This window comes from Hydra viridissima, unplaced genomic scaffold (genome assembly GCF_058129835.1).
Source record: "Hydra viridissima isolate aposymbiotic clone 2 unplaced genomic scaffold, HvirCarnegie_v1 scaffold_5, whole genome shotgun sequence".
NCBI lineage: Eukaryota > Metazoa > Cnidaria > Hydrozoa > Anthoathecata > Hydridae > Hydra > Hydra viridissima.
In genome coordinates, this window is record NW_028324304.1 from 13,658,268 (window position 1) to 13,675,706 (window position 17,439).

Here is a 17,439-nt window from a genome sequence, read left to right on the forward strand (position 1 = left end):
TGAAGGAACAGGTAGACTACCTGTAAGAAACAGAAAATTTTTGCGAAAATTTCTGAACCCACTAAAGTCACACGAAAGTGAAGTCGCATTGACCAAACCACTAAAAACCAGCTTTCGCCAAGGAAATCCTACCGATTCCCCACAAATCACAGAACGTGTCTCAGAATCTAACAAAGTTATACCATCTGAACCGAAATCAGCACCAACCGTAGTACTGTCACTACCCCCGACATCCGCACAAACAGTAATTCCATCACCTCTACCAATAGCATCAGTGCCCCAGCCGCCATCTACACCAACGTCTCCATCAACAAACACATCGCAACAAGCAATGCCACCCCTTATGGATACCAAGGTCAGAGATCATAAATTAAAGCGTTCAACAAGAGTACGTTTCCCGAGAAAATTTTACCAACCTGAATCCGGTAAATCTTTGACGTTGGACGACTTCAAGAAATGAACCTGAAAACTATGTTTATATCGATTGACATTTAAAAACATGGAATGGGATGTAGAAATATGACATTAATCATTTTTTGTTATAATCTTTATTATATTGCTGTTGTTTATATTTACTGTTATTTCATCTTTAAAAACTAACATTGTTTAAGATAATATATATGATCTGGAACAACGACTAGCTTTTGTTTAGACTTCAGTTCAAAAAAAAAAAGGTGCCTTTTCTACCTTTGTATGACTTAATCAAAATTAAACTAAAATTATAAGAGAGCCAAATACTTGTGAGTTCTTAATTTGTTAAACAACAAAACAAGTACACAAGGGTGGTCAAAAAAAGCAAGAACATATCAAACTAGTTTTAAACCAAAAGTTGAAAGACGTCGTTCAACATGTTTTTCCGTAATTGGCTTTGAAATTTCACATACTTGCTCAAAATCTTCTTTTTGCCATAATTTAATAAAAATAGCAAGTAGAAATTAATGTTCATCTGAGGTTATAGCTCAAGAAATAATTTTAAATACCCCTTCTTCACATGGTACTGTTCGTTTAAAATAACCACAGCGACAACAGTACATCAAAAAATTTTAACTTAACTGGATCACAAACAATTGAGACGTAAAAAAAGAATCATAAAACATTCATGGAATCAGGAGCTGATTTTAAAAAGACCGAAGCCTTCTAAAATATTTTTAAATCTCCAATTAAACAATAAAAATGCTTTTTAATTCTCATTTCAAATAAACAAATGGCGCCAGAATTAGTAACATAAAGGAAAAGTGCGAGTTTGGCACAAGATGAATTGGATAAAAAATTGGATATTCGTTTGCTCTGACCTTGAATTGATCAAGATTACCATATCTTAAGTAAAATATGAAAAGTTAAGCAACCAATTGCGTGTAAAGAAGCAAATTGAAAACAAGCCACACGAGGATTTCTTTTCTTCCAGCCCCAAGATTTTTGATATCTTTTTAGTTCATCTTTTATTTGGCATACAACTAACAAATTTTCTCATGCTTAAAATACAACGGTAAATATAAAAATACTTTTTTTGTTTGCGATGTAAATATAGCCTTATTTACATCGCAAACAAAAAAATCATTATGCGGGTAGTATTATGACACCACTCAGAAAAATATTAATAATAATAGAGTAATAGTAAAATAGATACAAACAAAAGTCAAACAAGCTTTTTAAGAAGAGTTTAATTTTTTATTGTTGATGTAATACTTTTGTTAAAAAAATAATAACAATAATAATTAGAGTTGCTTAAAACGAGTCAAAATGAGAATATGCCAAAATGGAACAAGGTCAAGCTGAAACGTAGCAAAGTCAGATCAAAGAGTAGTATAAGCAGAAATAGCTTTGCAGGTTTTCTGGTGGGATTCCAGTGAAGCATTCCGGTGGGATTTCAGTAAAGTTTAATAATTACACGTTTTTTTCTTTAATAGAGACCAAGCATATTGGCAATTGCAAATTGTAATTGAAAGTTTCCTATTAACAACTAGGAAAAGGTTTTGAACAGTCATTAAAGGTAGACACCTTTTGAAACGTGGTGACGTTTTTTAGAAAGCATTAGTTATTTTTTCCACCTGTAATAGGTCTCATTTCGTAAGTTTTTGCGGTTTGAGATGATGATGCAAGTTTATATTCTTGATTGTTAACGAAGCAGCGACGCCACTCGTTCATAGCATCCTTATTTCTCAGTATATGAAACACAAAGATGAAGAAACCTTGCAGCGATGTTGTAATGCAAAACAGCCATTGGAAGACTGTTGACAGGTCTTTGACTGCAAGAACAGCAAACACCCACGATAAACCAAGGAGAGTAGCGCACATAAATGTAATTCTAGCTTGTGATAAGTTATGCTGCTTGTTACCAACATCTTTACCAAACTTAACTCTTTTTGTCAAGCTGAGCATCGTGACAACCAACACAACAAAGTTCACAACCAAGATCAGGCAGACTGGAAGTAGTAAAGCAAAGTAAAACGGATTTCCACGAACAACGCATCTAAACAAAGGTTGTAAACACTTTTTCACAGTCTCAAAGTTATGAAACGAAAAAGAAAGTACTGCTTATCCACAAAAAACACCTTTTTTTAAATCTAAGAAGTATCACTATTTCATATCTTACACTTTTTCATTTCCAAGCTCATCTGGTTTTGAGATGCCGGAGATAATAACAATAACAGCAGGAAATCCTATTAACAGAGCATTTTAAAATAAAAGAGTTAAACTATGTTTTACCTCATCAAACACTATTAAGTTCTTTTCACACAACATAATCTTGTTGATAGTTACTGTTTATTTCAATGGAACGCTTGAGACTAAATGATCTTGAAAAGCTACTTAGTTATTTAAATGGGCATAATTAATTAAGCAAGCCATCCAAAGAATATTGAGAAGTACGGTTTTAAACTTACCCCATGCCAAGATGTTTGCGTTTCTAAAAACATCTGTATCGCTAACTTTTTTAAAAACTTTAACAAAAGAACGATACAAGTTGAACGCTTCCACCAACATCCAACTAAAAGTCGATAAAATGAAGAAATGCAGCATAGCTGCAACAAGTTGGCAGCCCAGTCTGGGTGATGTTTTTACTGCTCCGATCAAAAATGTGAGAAGCAGACCCATCAGAGAGAAGCAAAGGCATATGAGAATCTTTTGAGGGAGTTTTTGCCGAAGATTACTGTAAAAGTTACAAAGAATGGTTATTAGACAATCTTTAACAACGATTTTTGTTGTTAAATGTTATTTTAAATTTGAAAGGTTTTTTGAAATGTACTTTGAAATCGAAGTACTTTGATTTTGAAAAGCACTCTTACCGAAACACAGCAAGTGTTAGTAAAGTAAATGATAATCCGACCAAAGAAATACCACAACCAATGAATGTGATTATTTGCAAGCCCAAAGGATTGTCAGAAGCTTGGTTAACATCCAACAGCAAAGCAAAGTTAGTAAGGTGATCACAGGCACATGTAAAAAGTTCGTCTGTATTAACTCCAGCCTTGTATTTATAGCAACCAGTCTTCAGCCATCCTCCAAAAACGTTTTGAATGCCAGTTTCTAAACGAAAATACTAAAAACTAATAACAATAGTTTAGACTAAATAGAAATAAGAACAAAATTAATACTAAGGTGAAAAAAGCTTAAAATGGTTGCAGTTATACAGGGAGCAAGAAAAATATTGATAAAAATAAGCACAAATTAGCTGCATCATTAGGGTTTAACGCCGATGTTTGATGTTAAAATGCATAAAAAATAGTGTTACACCTATAAAAATGTTGATGACATTGTTTTGACATCTAAGTTAAATCATTTAATACATGAAGACTCACAATGGATATTTCCGAGGATTGGTGACATGATTACTCAATGGACAAGTTTGTACAAAAATCGGAAAAATGACATTCGCCAACTGTTTTTTGAAATGATTTTTTATTAATAGTAAATGCTTCAACTAGTGAAAAAATGAAAGTTTTCTATTCTACTACACGCTGAGTCTGAGATATTAAAACAGACAGAAAATACATGCTGTTTCTGGATATCGAAAGTGGACAGAAAAAATGCGCTTTTTGCCGCATCATCAACCAGACGTGGAATTCTTACAAAACTTTTTATAGGCATAGGCGAAGTTGGGAAGCGTGCCAATGATAAAAAAGTAGTTGATCCAAAAGGGAAAAAAAAGGGAAACGTTGTATCAAAAGTACACACCATCGAAAAGGATTTTTTTTATAGATAAGCGTTTCTCATATATGTAGCGTGACCCTTAATCTTGTTACACTTTTCGGGCTCGTTTTAAAGAACCCAGAAAGTTTTACAGAAACAAGGAATGATGTCATACGAAGAAATTTTTTTGGATTTGGTTTTTTGAATGCCTCTGACATTACATATAGACTGGTTGTAAAGCAATAGAAGATTATGAAATAATTAAAATAGATATCGACAAACAAAAATACAAATAACAATACGGCTCTACGAGCAATTTGTAGTAATAGGGGATCAATTGAAATTGGGTGAGCAGTTGCCGTACTACTACAATTCTTTAACTATTATATTTATGTAGAATTATACTTGTTATACCACACTTTCTATTTACAATGGTATTTTTTTAGAAAAATGCAAATAGTTTAAAAACATATTTTTTAATTTAAAGCCAATCTTTAATTACAAGAATCATCAATACAAAGTAGTGTAACTTACATTTTAGCGATGTGCATTAATGTTCTTCTGATCCTTGAGCTGTTTTGTAATATTGTTAAAAACAAACAAAATATGTTATAAATGTGATATTATGAGCTTATTAGAAAATTTTGATGTAGCAATGTTAATAATATATTGTTTAATATATATTATCCAAAGAAGCTTGGAATTATGCGTAGTGTTAATGACTGTCCACAATGAGAACCAACCATTGGATTTTTGAACAACTTTTAGAACCACTAAAAAACAATTTTGATAATTTTTAGCTCATCACAATATTTTCTCAATTTAGTGCGGACTCCTTGCATGAGCTTTAGCACAACAGTTTTTGTATGATTTCTTTATACTACATCCTAAATACGACGGAGTTGATTGATGTTCGCCGCAACATTGTCCTTCTTGCACAGCTCACGTTTCATACTTAACCCAAATTCTCCATTCTGAAAAAATTTGTGGCACGTTTGCTGGATTCATTTTTTAAATTGACACCATTTTGTTGATACCATTTAAATGCACTTCTTGGGTAATAGCAAGATGCAAGATTATAGGTAGCTTTTTTAGGCTTTCATTTAAATTTTGAGGTTCACTTTTAGATTAAGTTTTAAAATTAAATTTTCGACTTTCTTTCCAAAACGTGATCTTCACTCCACGATTTGTTGAAACAACAAAAAGTTTTTTTTTTTTATATGTTTTGGTGTTGGGTTTTCTTGTAAGGCAACTTCTTTGTTTTTAAATTTTAAAAACAATTATAAATGTAAAGTAATATTACACAAAATAAGAACTTGAACTATGGATGACTTGATAATATTATTAAATATTTGTAAGTTGTGTTTAAAGCAACAATACGGACTAAACTGATTTGCAAAACAGATTTCATTTAAAACCTTTTCAAATATTTTCTTGCGCCCTGCAGTCTTTTTTTTATACCTCATAACAAAAGTACAGTTAATGATAAAGAGTAAGCATAGTTGATTGTTTGTAATAAGCTTGTAACATACTAATTTAAAAGTACTAATTAAAAAGATAAGTTTCTAAATAAAAATAAAAAAAATTACCAAGTTTTTCATCCCAATAATTGCAGCTACTCGAACCAGAAAACTCTGACTGAATCTTTTTAAATGTTAAAATCACTGGATAAACTAGATTGGTTACATTTTTGTTATAAAAAGACGCTGAGAAGATGGCACTCTGGACAATCTGCTTATTTGAAACTTTTCTTCCCACCAACTTCAACAGGTTTTTTTCACTCAAAAAAAAAGAGTCGTAGCGGAAAAAGTATGAGTACAAAAGTTCGCTTTCGTCAGAAAATACTTCACTTGGTATTTGAATAGCAGCATAAGTCACACCAGTTTTGTTAAAGTCAGTAACGTTACTAAAACTTATCTCAACAGAATTATTTGATAACTGCTGAGCTAAAAGTATGAGGGGTCCTTTTTCCACTTTTTCAACATGAAAAGCAATATTTTTTTTACTAATAGAAACAGAGCTTTCAATTTGCTTTGAAAATAGTTCAGCAAACTTAGTGAGTGCATTCAGAATAATTGATGAAGATGATGTTTCAATTTGTGATTTTGCAATAAACTTAGCATCTGACTCCATTAAAATATCAATAGACTGTAAAACATCTGTGAAAACCTGTAAAATGAAAAAATAAAAACAAAACAAAAAAAAAAACAAAAAAAAAAAGAAAGTGGTTTGGGAGACTAGTACCTAAATTCTTCTATTTAGACTTCTATTTAGAGCATAGGTCTTACTTACCTCCCCGGATATATAATGATCTGCACTGGCAACTTTTTCTAGAATTGTTGCAATTAAGTTTACATCATGATAGTTTGTTATTACAGAGCTGTTAGCAACTGTGTCACGGAGATTTTTTGAAATACTTGTTAGGGAACAGCTCGCTTGAGAACTTTGATCACAGATGGTTTCCTGGAACAAGAGATATATATAAATATTTTAAAAATAGCAAAAAAAGAAAGTAACTTTTATCAGACTACATATCTTTAAACTTTACCTTACTAAGTTGGATCAACTTCTTAGTTGTTTCAGTTTTTGGTTCACACCTTGAAAAATCAGGAACGCCCCAGGTGGGACCATCCTTTAAATTGCCGATACATTCTATTTGTACAACTCCATTACCTTGATAAATGCACATTTGCTCTGCAATTTGGTCTGCTGGAGTCTGCTCAAATGTATACTCGCCTTTATAATTAACATCCCCAAAAACGCTTTTTGGACAATAGTCTATAAATGCAAAATAATTCACTAAATCTTCAATGTCAACTTTAATCCAAAAAGCTATCATAATGCAGCAAAAAGATTTTTTTTAATTGCTAAAAGAACTTTAAGTTAAGGAGATGAATTGCATTGATTAAAAGGAAATAAATATAACTGATGAGAAAAAAAAGAACTAGCTTGGTGAAAAGAAGATGAGTTAAAATAATAATAAGAAGAGGGTGAACAATATTTTATAATCATTAATGCCACCGATAAAACAAAGTTTTAGCATACACATAACTACATAACAAACTTTAAAGATAAATACTCAGACCACAACTATTCAATAACTTAAATACCTAAGCTTTTAAGTTCAACAGATTCAGCATTTATTTGTTTAAAAGAATCTTTATTGATGTATTGCAACATTGCATTCGATAGTTTTAATTTCAACGAGCCATGAACATCTGCAATTGTAATTCGTGATACTACATTCCCACTTTCTGGGCTAAAAAAAGGTGAAACCGTTTTAGCTTTTTCAATTTGTAAATTTTAAAGCCAATCAAAGTGGTTAAAAGTTAGAAACGTTTATTTCAACAAAATTATCTTGAAAACTATTTATATAAAAGCAATTCAGGAAAAATGTGCATGCTAAATGAGTAATAGTTATATATACCCGAAACAAGTTGGGAATGTACAACTGTTAATCAGTTCTATAATATAGGAATGTTTACACAAAAAGTAGCATGAAAGTTTTAATATTTTTTTAAATATTACCTGAGCTCAGTAATAGTTACAATTACCATAGGAATGTAGTCTGTAATGTCATTTATAATAGCGAAAGTTACTTGCTTGATCTATAATAAATGATAAATGATAAGATAAACTTGTGCTACAAACTTCTTCTGTATTCAAAGAAATGAAAAAGTAAATTTATAATAAATTTGTATTATGAAAGCAATATTCTATAATTGCATTTTGTTCTATGCTCAGGATTGGATAAAGGGCTCTCTGAAATTGAGGTTGTAAATGCTAAGAGACTAACAAGATAGCAAGGTATAACAAATTTGTTCAAGCGTTCCCCTAGAAGTTGTTAGTTTAACAGCTCCCCAAGGAGTTTTTTGTAATTTGCTCTAATTAAGAATGTAACTACTAAGGTCACAACTATTCAAATAACTTGTTTTTTTTAATTCTTTATTTTTTATTATTGCTGTTTCATATTAAATTTACTTCTTGTGCGTATTATTTCTGTTTTACAACAGTTTTGCAGTTGAGCAGTTTTAAGTAAAATTTACTTTTAGTTCAGGGTACACAAAGCCATAAATTTCACTTTATAATTCTTTAAGGGTTAAATCACTTTTTTTGTCTTTTCTAAAAGCATTTCTTTATCTAACCATCTCAACTATCTAATGATGACGATGTAGTTTTCTTTAACTTTTATAATTGCCTTATATTTATCCTCATCTAGCATTTTTTAGTATGAATATGATTAAGCCACAGAGCAACTTCAAACAACAAATGGCAAACAGCATGTTGTTGTTTGCCATTTCTTTATACATTTTTAACATTAATCTTGAAGTTTTTGTAGAGAATTGAAAGCAAATGCTTAAGAGTCTATAAGCGAGAAGCTGTTGATGATTATAAGCGAGACTTGTGAAGTTTATAGGCGATATTTAGTCGAGAAGTTGTTGTTAATTTAGATAAAAATGTATCAATTTAAATGAAAGTGTATTTTAAAAGACCAGATTTATAAAATTTTGTTTGAAAAAGAAGAAAAACAAAATTTTTTTGAAAGTGAAAATATTATAAGATGATGATGTCTGGTGTTAAAAAAAAGAAGTAGAAATAAGAAGAGGTTTTTTTCTTAAAAAATGAAAAGATATTTTATTGTTAATAAGCTATTAACATATAAGTTAGCTAATATATATAAACGTATAACAAGTAATGCATAAGATATAATAAATGACTGCTTTTTTATGGCTTAAAATATATTTACAGAGTCCAATTTGAAAGTGACTTTTTTCAACATTAAACTTTATTTTTTAATTTAGTATTAACTTAACGGTTTTTTAGTAAAAGTATAAAATAAAAGCTTCTAAAATGAAAAATTCTGTCCGGAAATATTTTGAAATTTTAAAGAAAGACATTCATTTTTCTATTTGCCTGCTATGCTAAATGTCAGTTTTCAGAGGTGGGAAATGTCCGAAATCATTAACTTGTTCAATTAAGCGTTATTAAAAAAAAAAAAAAAAAAGAAAAACACGCCAGCAGAAAAACTTCGCTGAAAAACAGTCCGATAGAAAAGAAAAACTGATTGTAGCATCATCTGCCTCTACATTCAGTGATTCTGAAATAAATAAAAATAGAAAATGATTGGAAATGATTCATAAGGCCGGGTGAATAAAAATGAGCAATTGCTTTTACTCAGTAATTGGTTAGCTTTACGTGAATAAAAACTTCAGCAACTTTACTTTAGTTTTTATTCACGTAAAATTGAACAATTACTGAGTAAAGTGCTTACCTTTACGCGAATAAAAGTATGAGGAAAACTGCAGAAGTTTTTTATTCACGTAAAACTGACCAATTTCTGAGTAAAAGCAATTGCTCATTTTTATTCACCCAGCCTATAGAATGATGCAAAGTTATTAAATTTAGCTAAATGGGAAATGTAAAATAAAAGTTCTAAAATATACAAGCAATTAATAACATGCGGTTTCAATCCTTGATTGCATTCTTTATGACTTCCTAAGGTCCGGTATAGCTTTCTACTAAATTTCAAAAAGTATTTATGTTAAGGATGTTTTTTTGGCACCTTAGAATGTTTACATATATAAATATTTCACTGCAAAGATTTTTCTGCATTAATACCTTATATGTTAAACGCCTTGCTTATCATCACATTCATTAGATCTAAAAGATTTACTTAAGATTACATTTAAAAAATAATCAAAAACAAGATTCCTACTGAGCTTAAGTTAACTGCCAAAAGGGTTTCTCAAAACTTTGTTTTTAAATAAACCTTCAGTGAAATTATTATACAATTAATTAAAAAAGAAAAGTGCCAACATTTTTTTATAAATCTTTGAAATTACTAAAAACGTTTAATTAAGAAAAAGAGTTCAAGGTGTTAATACTGCATTGAAAATTAAATAAAAATTACAAATAAAATGCTTACATTTTTTAAAACAACGTTCTTCAAATGATTAAAAGCTTCAGAAGATTGATTTGAATAATCTAATTTCCACGGTGAGTTTAGTTTAATGCTAAGCTTTGTATTTGACGTATCTAAAACATTTAAACTTTTTTCCATAATATAACTATCGCTAAAAATCAGCTAAAAATCAGCAAGTAATAAGCATATAACCAATATTTTCTTACTTTGCATCTGTAAATCATACTGACTAATTATAATTTCCTTAGGTGGTGATACAACTGAATTTATTGCACATTGGTAAAAACCATGATCAATATAGCTGATTCTGTTAAAATAGAGATTAGAAAACCTATATCTGATAGGGAACTGCTCATTTACCAAATCAACATAGGCATTTATTTTTCTCACACCATCTTTAATCCAATACACCTCCTCTTCTTTAAGTTTAAAGTAGGAATCAAACTCACAACCAAATATGTTAATAGAATTACAAGCTTCTGCACTTCCGTCCACGTTTTTTCGGCTAAAAGGAGTTTTTACAAATTCTGGTTCTAAAAAAGTAAATGCATGTTATTCTACAATAGCATATTTCAAACTATCAATTGCTTAAAGTGGTTCAATAAATTTGCATACGATACTCAAACACTCTACCAGGTAGTGTTGGAATAACAAATATCTCAGACATAAATTCTTTATCCATTGTGTTGTTATCAAATATTACACATTGATATGAACCAATCATGTCGTAGCTTTCAATTCCAAGAGGGGGCACTTCATATTGATTCAAAGTACCCTCATTAGTAGATCTTTCAAATCTGTTCTGCACTTTATACTTTACATTTCCATTTAACAACCAATATGAAAAGTGAGAAAGATCTTCCTGAGCTCTATATTTGCAATTATGCAATGTTAGTGGATAAATGGAATTCTGAAGGTCAATTTTTGATAGAAACTCCACAACTTGGGCTGGAAAGTAATAAAAAAGATAACTGTAAAGTAAAAAATCATATTATATTAATATATGTAGATATAAGTTTAGGCGAAGTAATTCATATTAAAAAGAAATCAAAAAATAAATATTTACGTTTAATTTTCACTTCAAATTTATCTGAAAACGCTGGTTGTTCCATTTGGTTTACTATTTGGACTGCACATTTATAAACCCCAAAATCAGATAAAATACTTCTATAGATTTGAAAAGTAGGAAATAAAAATTCGTTATTTTCTAATAAAACAGGGTCTTCGGTTGAATTAATTCTGAAGACATCATCTTTCATCCAAAATATATCAAACTTTGTAAGAGTCGCTCCAGGAGTTGTTTGCTTTAAATGACATTTAGGAAAGAGTAATGCTGAACCAGCAACAACCTCCAAGTATGTGCTTTCCAACGGAAAGAAATGCAAATCTACAAAGAGAAAAAAAAGGTAGATTATCTCGATGCTTTTACTTTTTGTGGAGATAAGTTAATGCAATTCCATCAGCTCTTATTTCAGTTTAATTATGTACTGCTAGATTATTTCATAAGTTTTTATCAGAAGTTTAACCAAAAAATTGTTACTTTTTTTATCTACAGCAAAGATTTAGAAATGTTTTTCATATATAAAATTTGCAAGCATTTTTAGATAAGGAAATAAGTTGACAACCTAATTGAGGGATTTTTTTTTGTTTAATTTATCGCCACCTAACTTCATTGTTTTATTCGATTAATGATTTTTCAATTTTCTGCAGTTGTTAACCGCTTAAATAGTTTAATTTTATCATTTTCTTTTGCTTATTCACGTCTTCCCTCTATTTTATGTTTCAACTTAGTTTTCAACTCGAGAAATGGTAGTGCTAATGATTTTTTCTAGGTTGACTAACAAGATTGAGTGGATTTTTTAAATTGCTTTTTGCACATTTTGAGATTTTTATATTGATTGACACCGAGTGTTTATCATGTGTCAACATGTTACACAAAGCTATAAGGGACAAAAAATGTTGCTTTGTAAACCACGCAGCATGCAAAGGGAGATAAAACAGAAGAGTTCTAGAAAAAGGTTTTGAATTTTCAAATCTATCTTTACTTCGGCTTATCGAACAAAGCTACTAGACCTTTTATAAAATGTTAATCAAATCTTAATAACAAACTTTAAATTTTTAGTTTTTGTTTGTATTAAAGTAAAGCTCATCTTTTATCTAAAAAAATCAACGAAGACATTTTTTGTGCTTGATCTTTGCTGCTAAGTAGAATGCTCTCTCTTTCTCCTTTTTTTTTATTTAGATTACTTTAATTCACAAGTATTATTGGATTCAAGCTTTACATTATCTTTTATTTTTTTAGGATGCCTTTAAACAGCTGCAGATCAATTTAGTTTTTAATTTTTATAAGAAAAAAGAATTTGGCTAACAATAGCAAGTGTATTGTCTTTTTTTTGAGTTTATTAAAAGTTTCTCTTGAAAAAACATTTAGTTCAATACAAGTTATTAGTAAAATTTTAGCAATGCAAGTAATTATTTAACCTTGTTTGTATTTAGCTGGTGAGCTTTGCAAACTAACTTGGTAAATTTAGTTTGTTTTAGCTTTTTTGTTTTTGTTGTAATAGTTTGGCATTCCACTATAGCTGTGATTTTAATTTTTCAGTAATAAAATGCTAATATGCGGTATTTGTTTGCATGGTACTTTATTATTTTATAACGTACTACTTTTTTAAATCTTGATAACTATCTCTGTTGCTCTGCAGCAGCATACAGCTCAGTTTTTGTGTTGTTTGTTTAGATGATATTTTTTGTTGTTTGCTTTATCTTTTATTAGGCGCATGAGCAGTTAACTGATCAATGGTGAGTTTCCAAGGGACTTAAAAGTTAAATAAAAGACAAAGTATGATGAAGTTTGTGGTCCATAAACTGTTAATTAAATTTTTGAAGTACTTTGTGAGTGCTTGTTCTTTGTGTTCGCACAAGTTAACAATACATTTTCAACCCAAGCTGCCTACAAAAGACTTTCCCAGCTAACACAAAACGTTCAAGTAACGTTCATAGAACGTTAGAAACGGTAGGGTACGTTCTAAAAACGTTCTAAAAACGTTTCTAACGTTCTTCGAACGTACTCGAACGTTTTGTGTTAGCTGGGTTTACTTTAAATCTTCAATTACTAAGTAATTTTAGCTGCTGAGTTTTGATTACTTAGATCTGTTTTGTAAGATCTATTATTTTTCTATGTTGCATTTAACTGAATTATGAGCTTTAAGTTTATATAGTTCTGAGTGGATAAATAAAGTGTTCTTTTCCTTGCCAAATTTTTGGTAGAGATCTAATTAAAAGTATGTCTTGGGAGACATACTTTTAATCAGATCTCTACCAAAGCGGAATGAGCAAGTTAAAGCTTATATAGTTCTCCACTCAGAACTATATAAGCTTTAACTTGCTCATTCCGCTGGTGAAGCCGAACACAACAAATAACAAGCTTTAGGCCATTGCAGCATTACCAAACGCACTTATCAAGTTTAGTTTCAAAGTTTTCGTTCCAATGTTTTCCAACTTGGTCCGCAAACTGGTTTAGGACGGCCCAACATCAGCAGTCGCTGTATAGCCTCTACACTGATGTTCATACGCATGAGAGCTGCACTGTCATCATTCATAAATTCATTGTAAATACTCAGATAGAAAGTCACTCAAACGCGGCCATAGCACCAAAAGATTTATTTCTGCACGACAATCCGCGGCCACCCATGGAAAAACTGATAATGTCTTAAGCTTATAGAGATGGGGTAGGAGATCTTGCCCCACCCGCTCGTTGTCAAAATTATCATAACCAAATTAGTACCATTTTCTTGAGGGTGATACCGTTGATTGAATTTAAGCCAAAGACCTTAAAATTGTAAAAGAATTTATATCTAAAGTTTATATTTCATATTTGAGTTTTTTTTTACTGTTATAAATGTTCCATAACTGAATGAGTTAGGTTGTGTAAATTGAGAGAAGTCAATTGATTTTTGGAGGATGTTTTTAATCGCTCCATATTTTGCAGTTCATTTAATAAATTTTCTTTTAACTTTTTGTAAAACAGTTGAACTGAAGGGCTTGTTTACCTTCTCTTATTTACATTTATTTATATATTTATCTTCGTTAATTTTTTATATTTATTTCTTATACTCATTTCTTATATTTGTTTCTTATATTCATTTCTTATATTTATTTCTTATATTCATTTCTTATATTTATTTCTTACATTTATTTCTTATATTCATACCTTATATAACATTCGGCTTTAAAAATTTTGAAATAACAAATGCAAGCTTAAAGAATTGTGTTTTGTTTTTCATTGTAAAGTTGTTTTTTTAAAGAAAACCTAAATTAGTTTCGATGGTCGTTCTTTTAGCATTCGATTTAATATTTTCATCAGATGTGGAAGCAATTCATGAACTAATAAAAATGTGGCCATCTAAACTAATTTTGTTTTAAATGCGGCCTTAACATCAAAATGATTTTTATTTATATATATAGCTGCATAAAAATATAACAATAATACGCATAGCAAAGAAAGAAATGGCGGCAGATTTAGCAACAGAAGGGGAAATGTGCGAGTTTGACACGAGACAAACCGGATAAAAGGATTGATAATCGTTTGCTCTGACATTGATTTGATCAAGATCACCTTATGTTCAGTAAAATGTAAAAAACTTACTTTGCTGAACATCTGATTGCGAATAAAGCAGCATATTGAAAACGAGCCACACGACGATTTCTTTTTTTTCCAGCCACGTGATTCTTGACATTTTTAATTTATTTCATTTCGCATACAGCTGAAAAGTTTTCCCTAGTTTAAAATTTGATGGGAACAAAATTTTAAGAAAAAAACTTTTAATCGCCTTCGTTTTTCCTCATTCTATGTTTAAATGAAAGTTTTATCTACGTAAAGAATGGCTACGATAAAAAATTTCTACACACGCCGATAGTCATATTTACTTTGCAAACAAAAAAAATCATTATGCGGGTAGTATTATGACAACACTCAAAAAATTATTAATAATAATAGAGTAATAATAAAATAGATACAAACACAAGTCAAACAAGCTTTTTAAGAAGAGTTTTACTTTTTATTGTTGATTTAATAGTTTTATTCAAAAAATAACAACAATAATAATTAGAGTTGCTAAAACGAGTCAAAACAAGTCAAAACGAGAATATGTCAAAATGGAACGATGACAAGCTGACACGTAGAAATGTCAAATCGAAGAATAGTATTAGCAGAAATTGCTTTGCAAGTTTTCCGGTGGGATTTCAGAAAAGTTTGATAATTGTATTTTTCATTTTGATATATTTGTATATATATATATATATATATGTATATATATATATATATATATATATATATATATATATATATATATATATATATATATATATATATATATATATATATATATTAGATGTGTAACTTTGCTTCCGCCATTTTTTTTTCTCAAAATTTAAAGCTTAATTTTCAAAAGTTGAATGGTAAATTTTTAATTCAAAACATTGTCCACCGCTAGCCACTACTTTTTCCGGGATCCCTCGAATCCCTCGTCGAAAGAACTCATTATCCTTTGAGGTGATCCACGAATCAATCCAATTTTTCACTTCATCGAAAGAAAAAAAATGCTGATCAGCCAGGCCGTGCGCTATTAACTGGAAAAGGTGGTAATCAGATGGAGCAACGTCAGGAGAATACAGCGGATGTGGTAGAACTTCCCATTTCAGCGTCTCCAAGTACTTTTTTACCAATCACGCCACATAAGGTGAGCATTGTCATGCAGCAAAATCACTGTCTTACCTTTCCTTGTATTGCGGCCGTTTTTCCTTAAGTGCTCGTCTCAAACGCATCAGTTGAATTTGATATCGTTCGCCAGTAATGGTTTCACTCGGTTTTACCAGCTTTTAGTACACTACACTGAGCTGGTCCCACCAAATAGAGAGCATAACGTTGGAGTCATGAATATTGGGTTTGGCTGTCAATGTGGAAGCTAGGCCGGGCAAACCCCATAATTTTTTGCGTTTGCGATAATTGTAGTGAACCCATTTTTCGTCCCCAGTCACAAAACGGTGCAGAAATCCCTTCCATCGTTGCCTCTGAAGCAGCTGTTTGCAAGCAAACAAACGCCGTTCAACGTCCCTTGGTTTCAACTCGTATGGTACCCAATTTCCTTGTTTCTGAATTATTCATAGGGCTAATTATTTCATAGGGCTTTGAGGCGTTTGGAAATGGCTGGATGGGTCACATAAAATGATTCTCCCAACTCTTCTTGGGTTTGGCACGTGACTTCGTTGAGCAAAGTTGTCAACTCGTCATCTTCAAAGATTTGTTCCCTTCCACCGCAATGCCTGTTTTCGACTTTGAAACCATTCACGACACGTTCTTTCACTAATAGCTGCCTCACCATACGTATAGAGAGTATTCGATGAGCATCTGACGCAGATTTCTTTGAATTGAACCCGTAAAGTAAAACTTCCCGCAAATGAAGAGAGTTTGGCTAGTAACTTGACATTTTAAAGCTATTAAAAATATATGAAACAAGTAGAATATAAATTAAGTTTGGAAATGGTGCTTTCGACAAACATGTAAAGTTGCCAAACGACACTTTAGATCCGACAGTGCTATTCACCACCTGTCTATAACAGTAAATCCTACAAAAAAAAAAAAGAATGTCTTTAGAAATAAACTGAAAAATTGATCTTTAAAGATAGCTTTTTCAGTAATGTTCAGTCAAGTACACTTTGATAATCCTCTTGTACAACCAGTGATTTTTGGTATAATGAGAAAACCCGACGTTTTTTGCATACTTCCAGTAAAGTTTTTTATAAACTTTTGGCATCACCCCTAGCACTACTAAAACAAGCAAACATTGTTAACGATGATTTGTGATGTAAAATCGGTTAGGTAAGACGAAGTGAAGATTTTGCCGGGTGAAATCATGTAATCAAATTGAGATTCTTTCTTGATAAGATCAGGTTGTGATCAAATGACAATTGTTGAAAAGCTAATGAAGAGGTAATTACTATGCAAAATTTGTATTTATAAATAAATTTTTAAATGTTTGTAAGTTGGTGCAACAATCCAACCATCCCTACCCCACCCCCATCCCCCACATGCACACACCTTTTTTTATTGCAAATTATGAAAGTCGTTTAAAATGAATAAAATTGGTTTCCATTTTGTTTTTTGACCAACACAATCTACTAACTTTAACTCGAAGAAAAAAAAAAAGTCTATTAAAACGCTATTATTCGCCATTTCCTCAACACCATTAGTTCACAGTTATCGAAAATTGGTCAAATCTTTAAGGCCTAAATTGTGTGATGACGTGTTATTCCATGCTGTTTATTTTTTTATTGGTGCGACAATTTTTTTAAATTTTTCATTTTTCAGCAAAGCGTAAAAATAATAAAGT

General features: G+C 30.8%; 1 protein-coding gene across 2 annotated transcripts; it reads right to left on the reverse strand.

Moving 5' to 3' along the window:
• Positions 1-1,646: 1,646 nt before the first annotated feature.
• LOC145189171 (adhesion G protein-coupled receptor G4-like) lies at positions 1,647-14,981 on the reverse strand. Of its 2 annotated transcripts, XM_090086764.1 has the most exons (14): positions 14,697-14,981; positions 11,118-11,438; positions 10,685-10,999; positions 10,258-10,584; positions 10,055-10,164; positions 7,657-7,736; positions 7,239-7,387; positions 6,677-6,906; positions 6,421-6,591; positions 5,718-6,297; positions 3,285-3,525; positions 2,883-3,148; positions 2,594-2,660; positions 1,647-2,470 (listed from the first exon to the last, which is right to left on the reverse strand). In XM_090086764.1, exons 1-14 carry the CDS (start codon positions 14,785-14,787, stop codon positions 2,032-2,034), a joined length of 3,387 nt encoding a protein of 1,128 aa, XP_089942890.1. In that variant the 5' UTR covers positions 14,788-14,981; the 3' UTR covers positions 1,647-2,031. The 2 variants fall into 2 exon arrangements, with proteins under 2 accessions (XP_089942890.1, XP_089942891.1); XM_090086765.1 differs by lacking the exons at positions 1,647-2,470; positions 2,594-2,660; positions 2,883-3,148 and having other exon boundaries at positions 3,395-5,589.
• Positions 14,982-17,439: the final 2,458 nt, after the last annotated feature.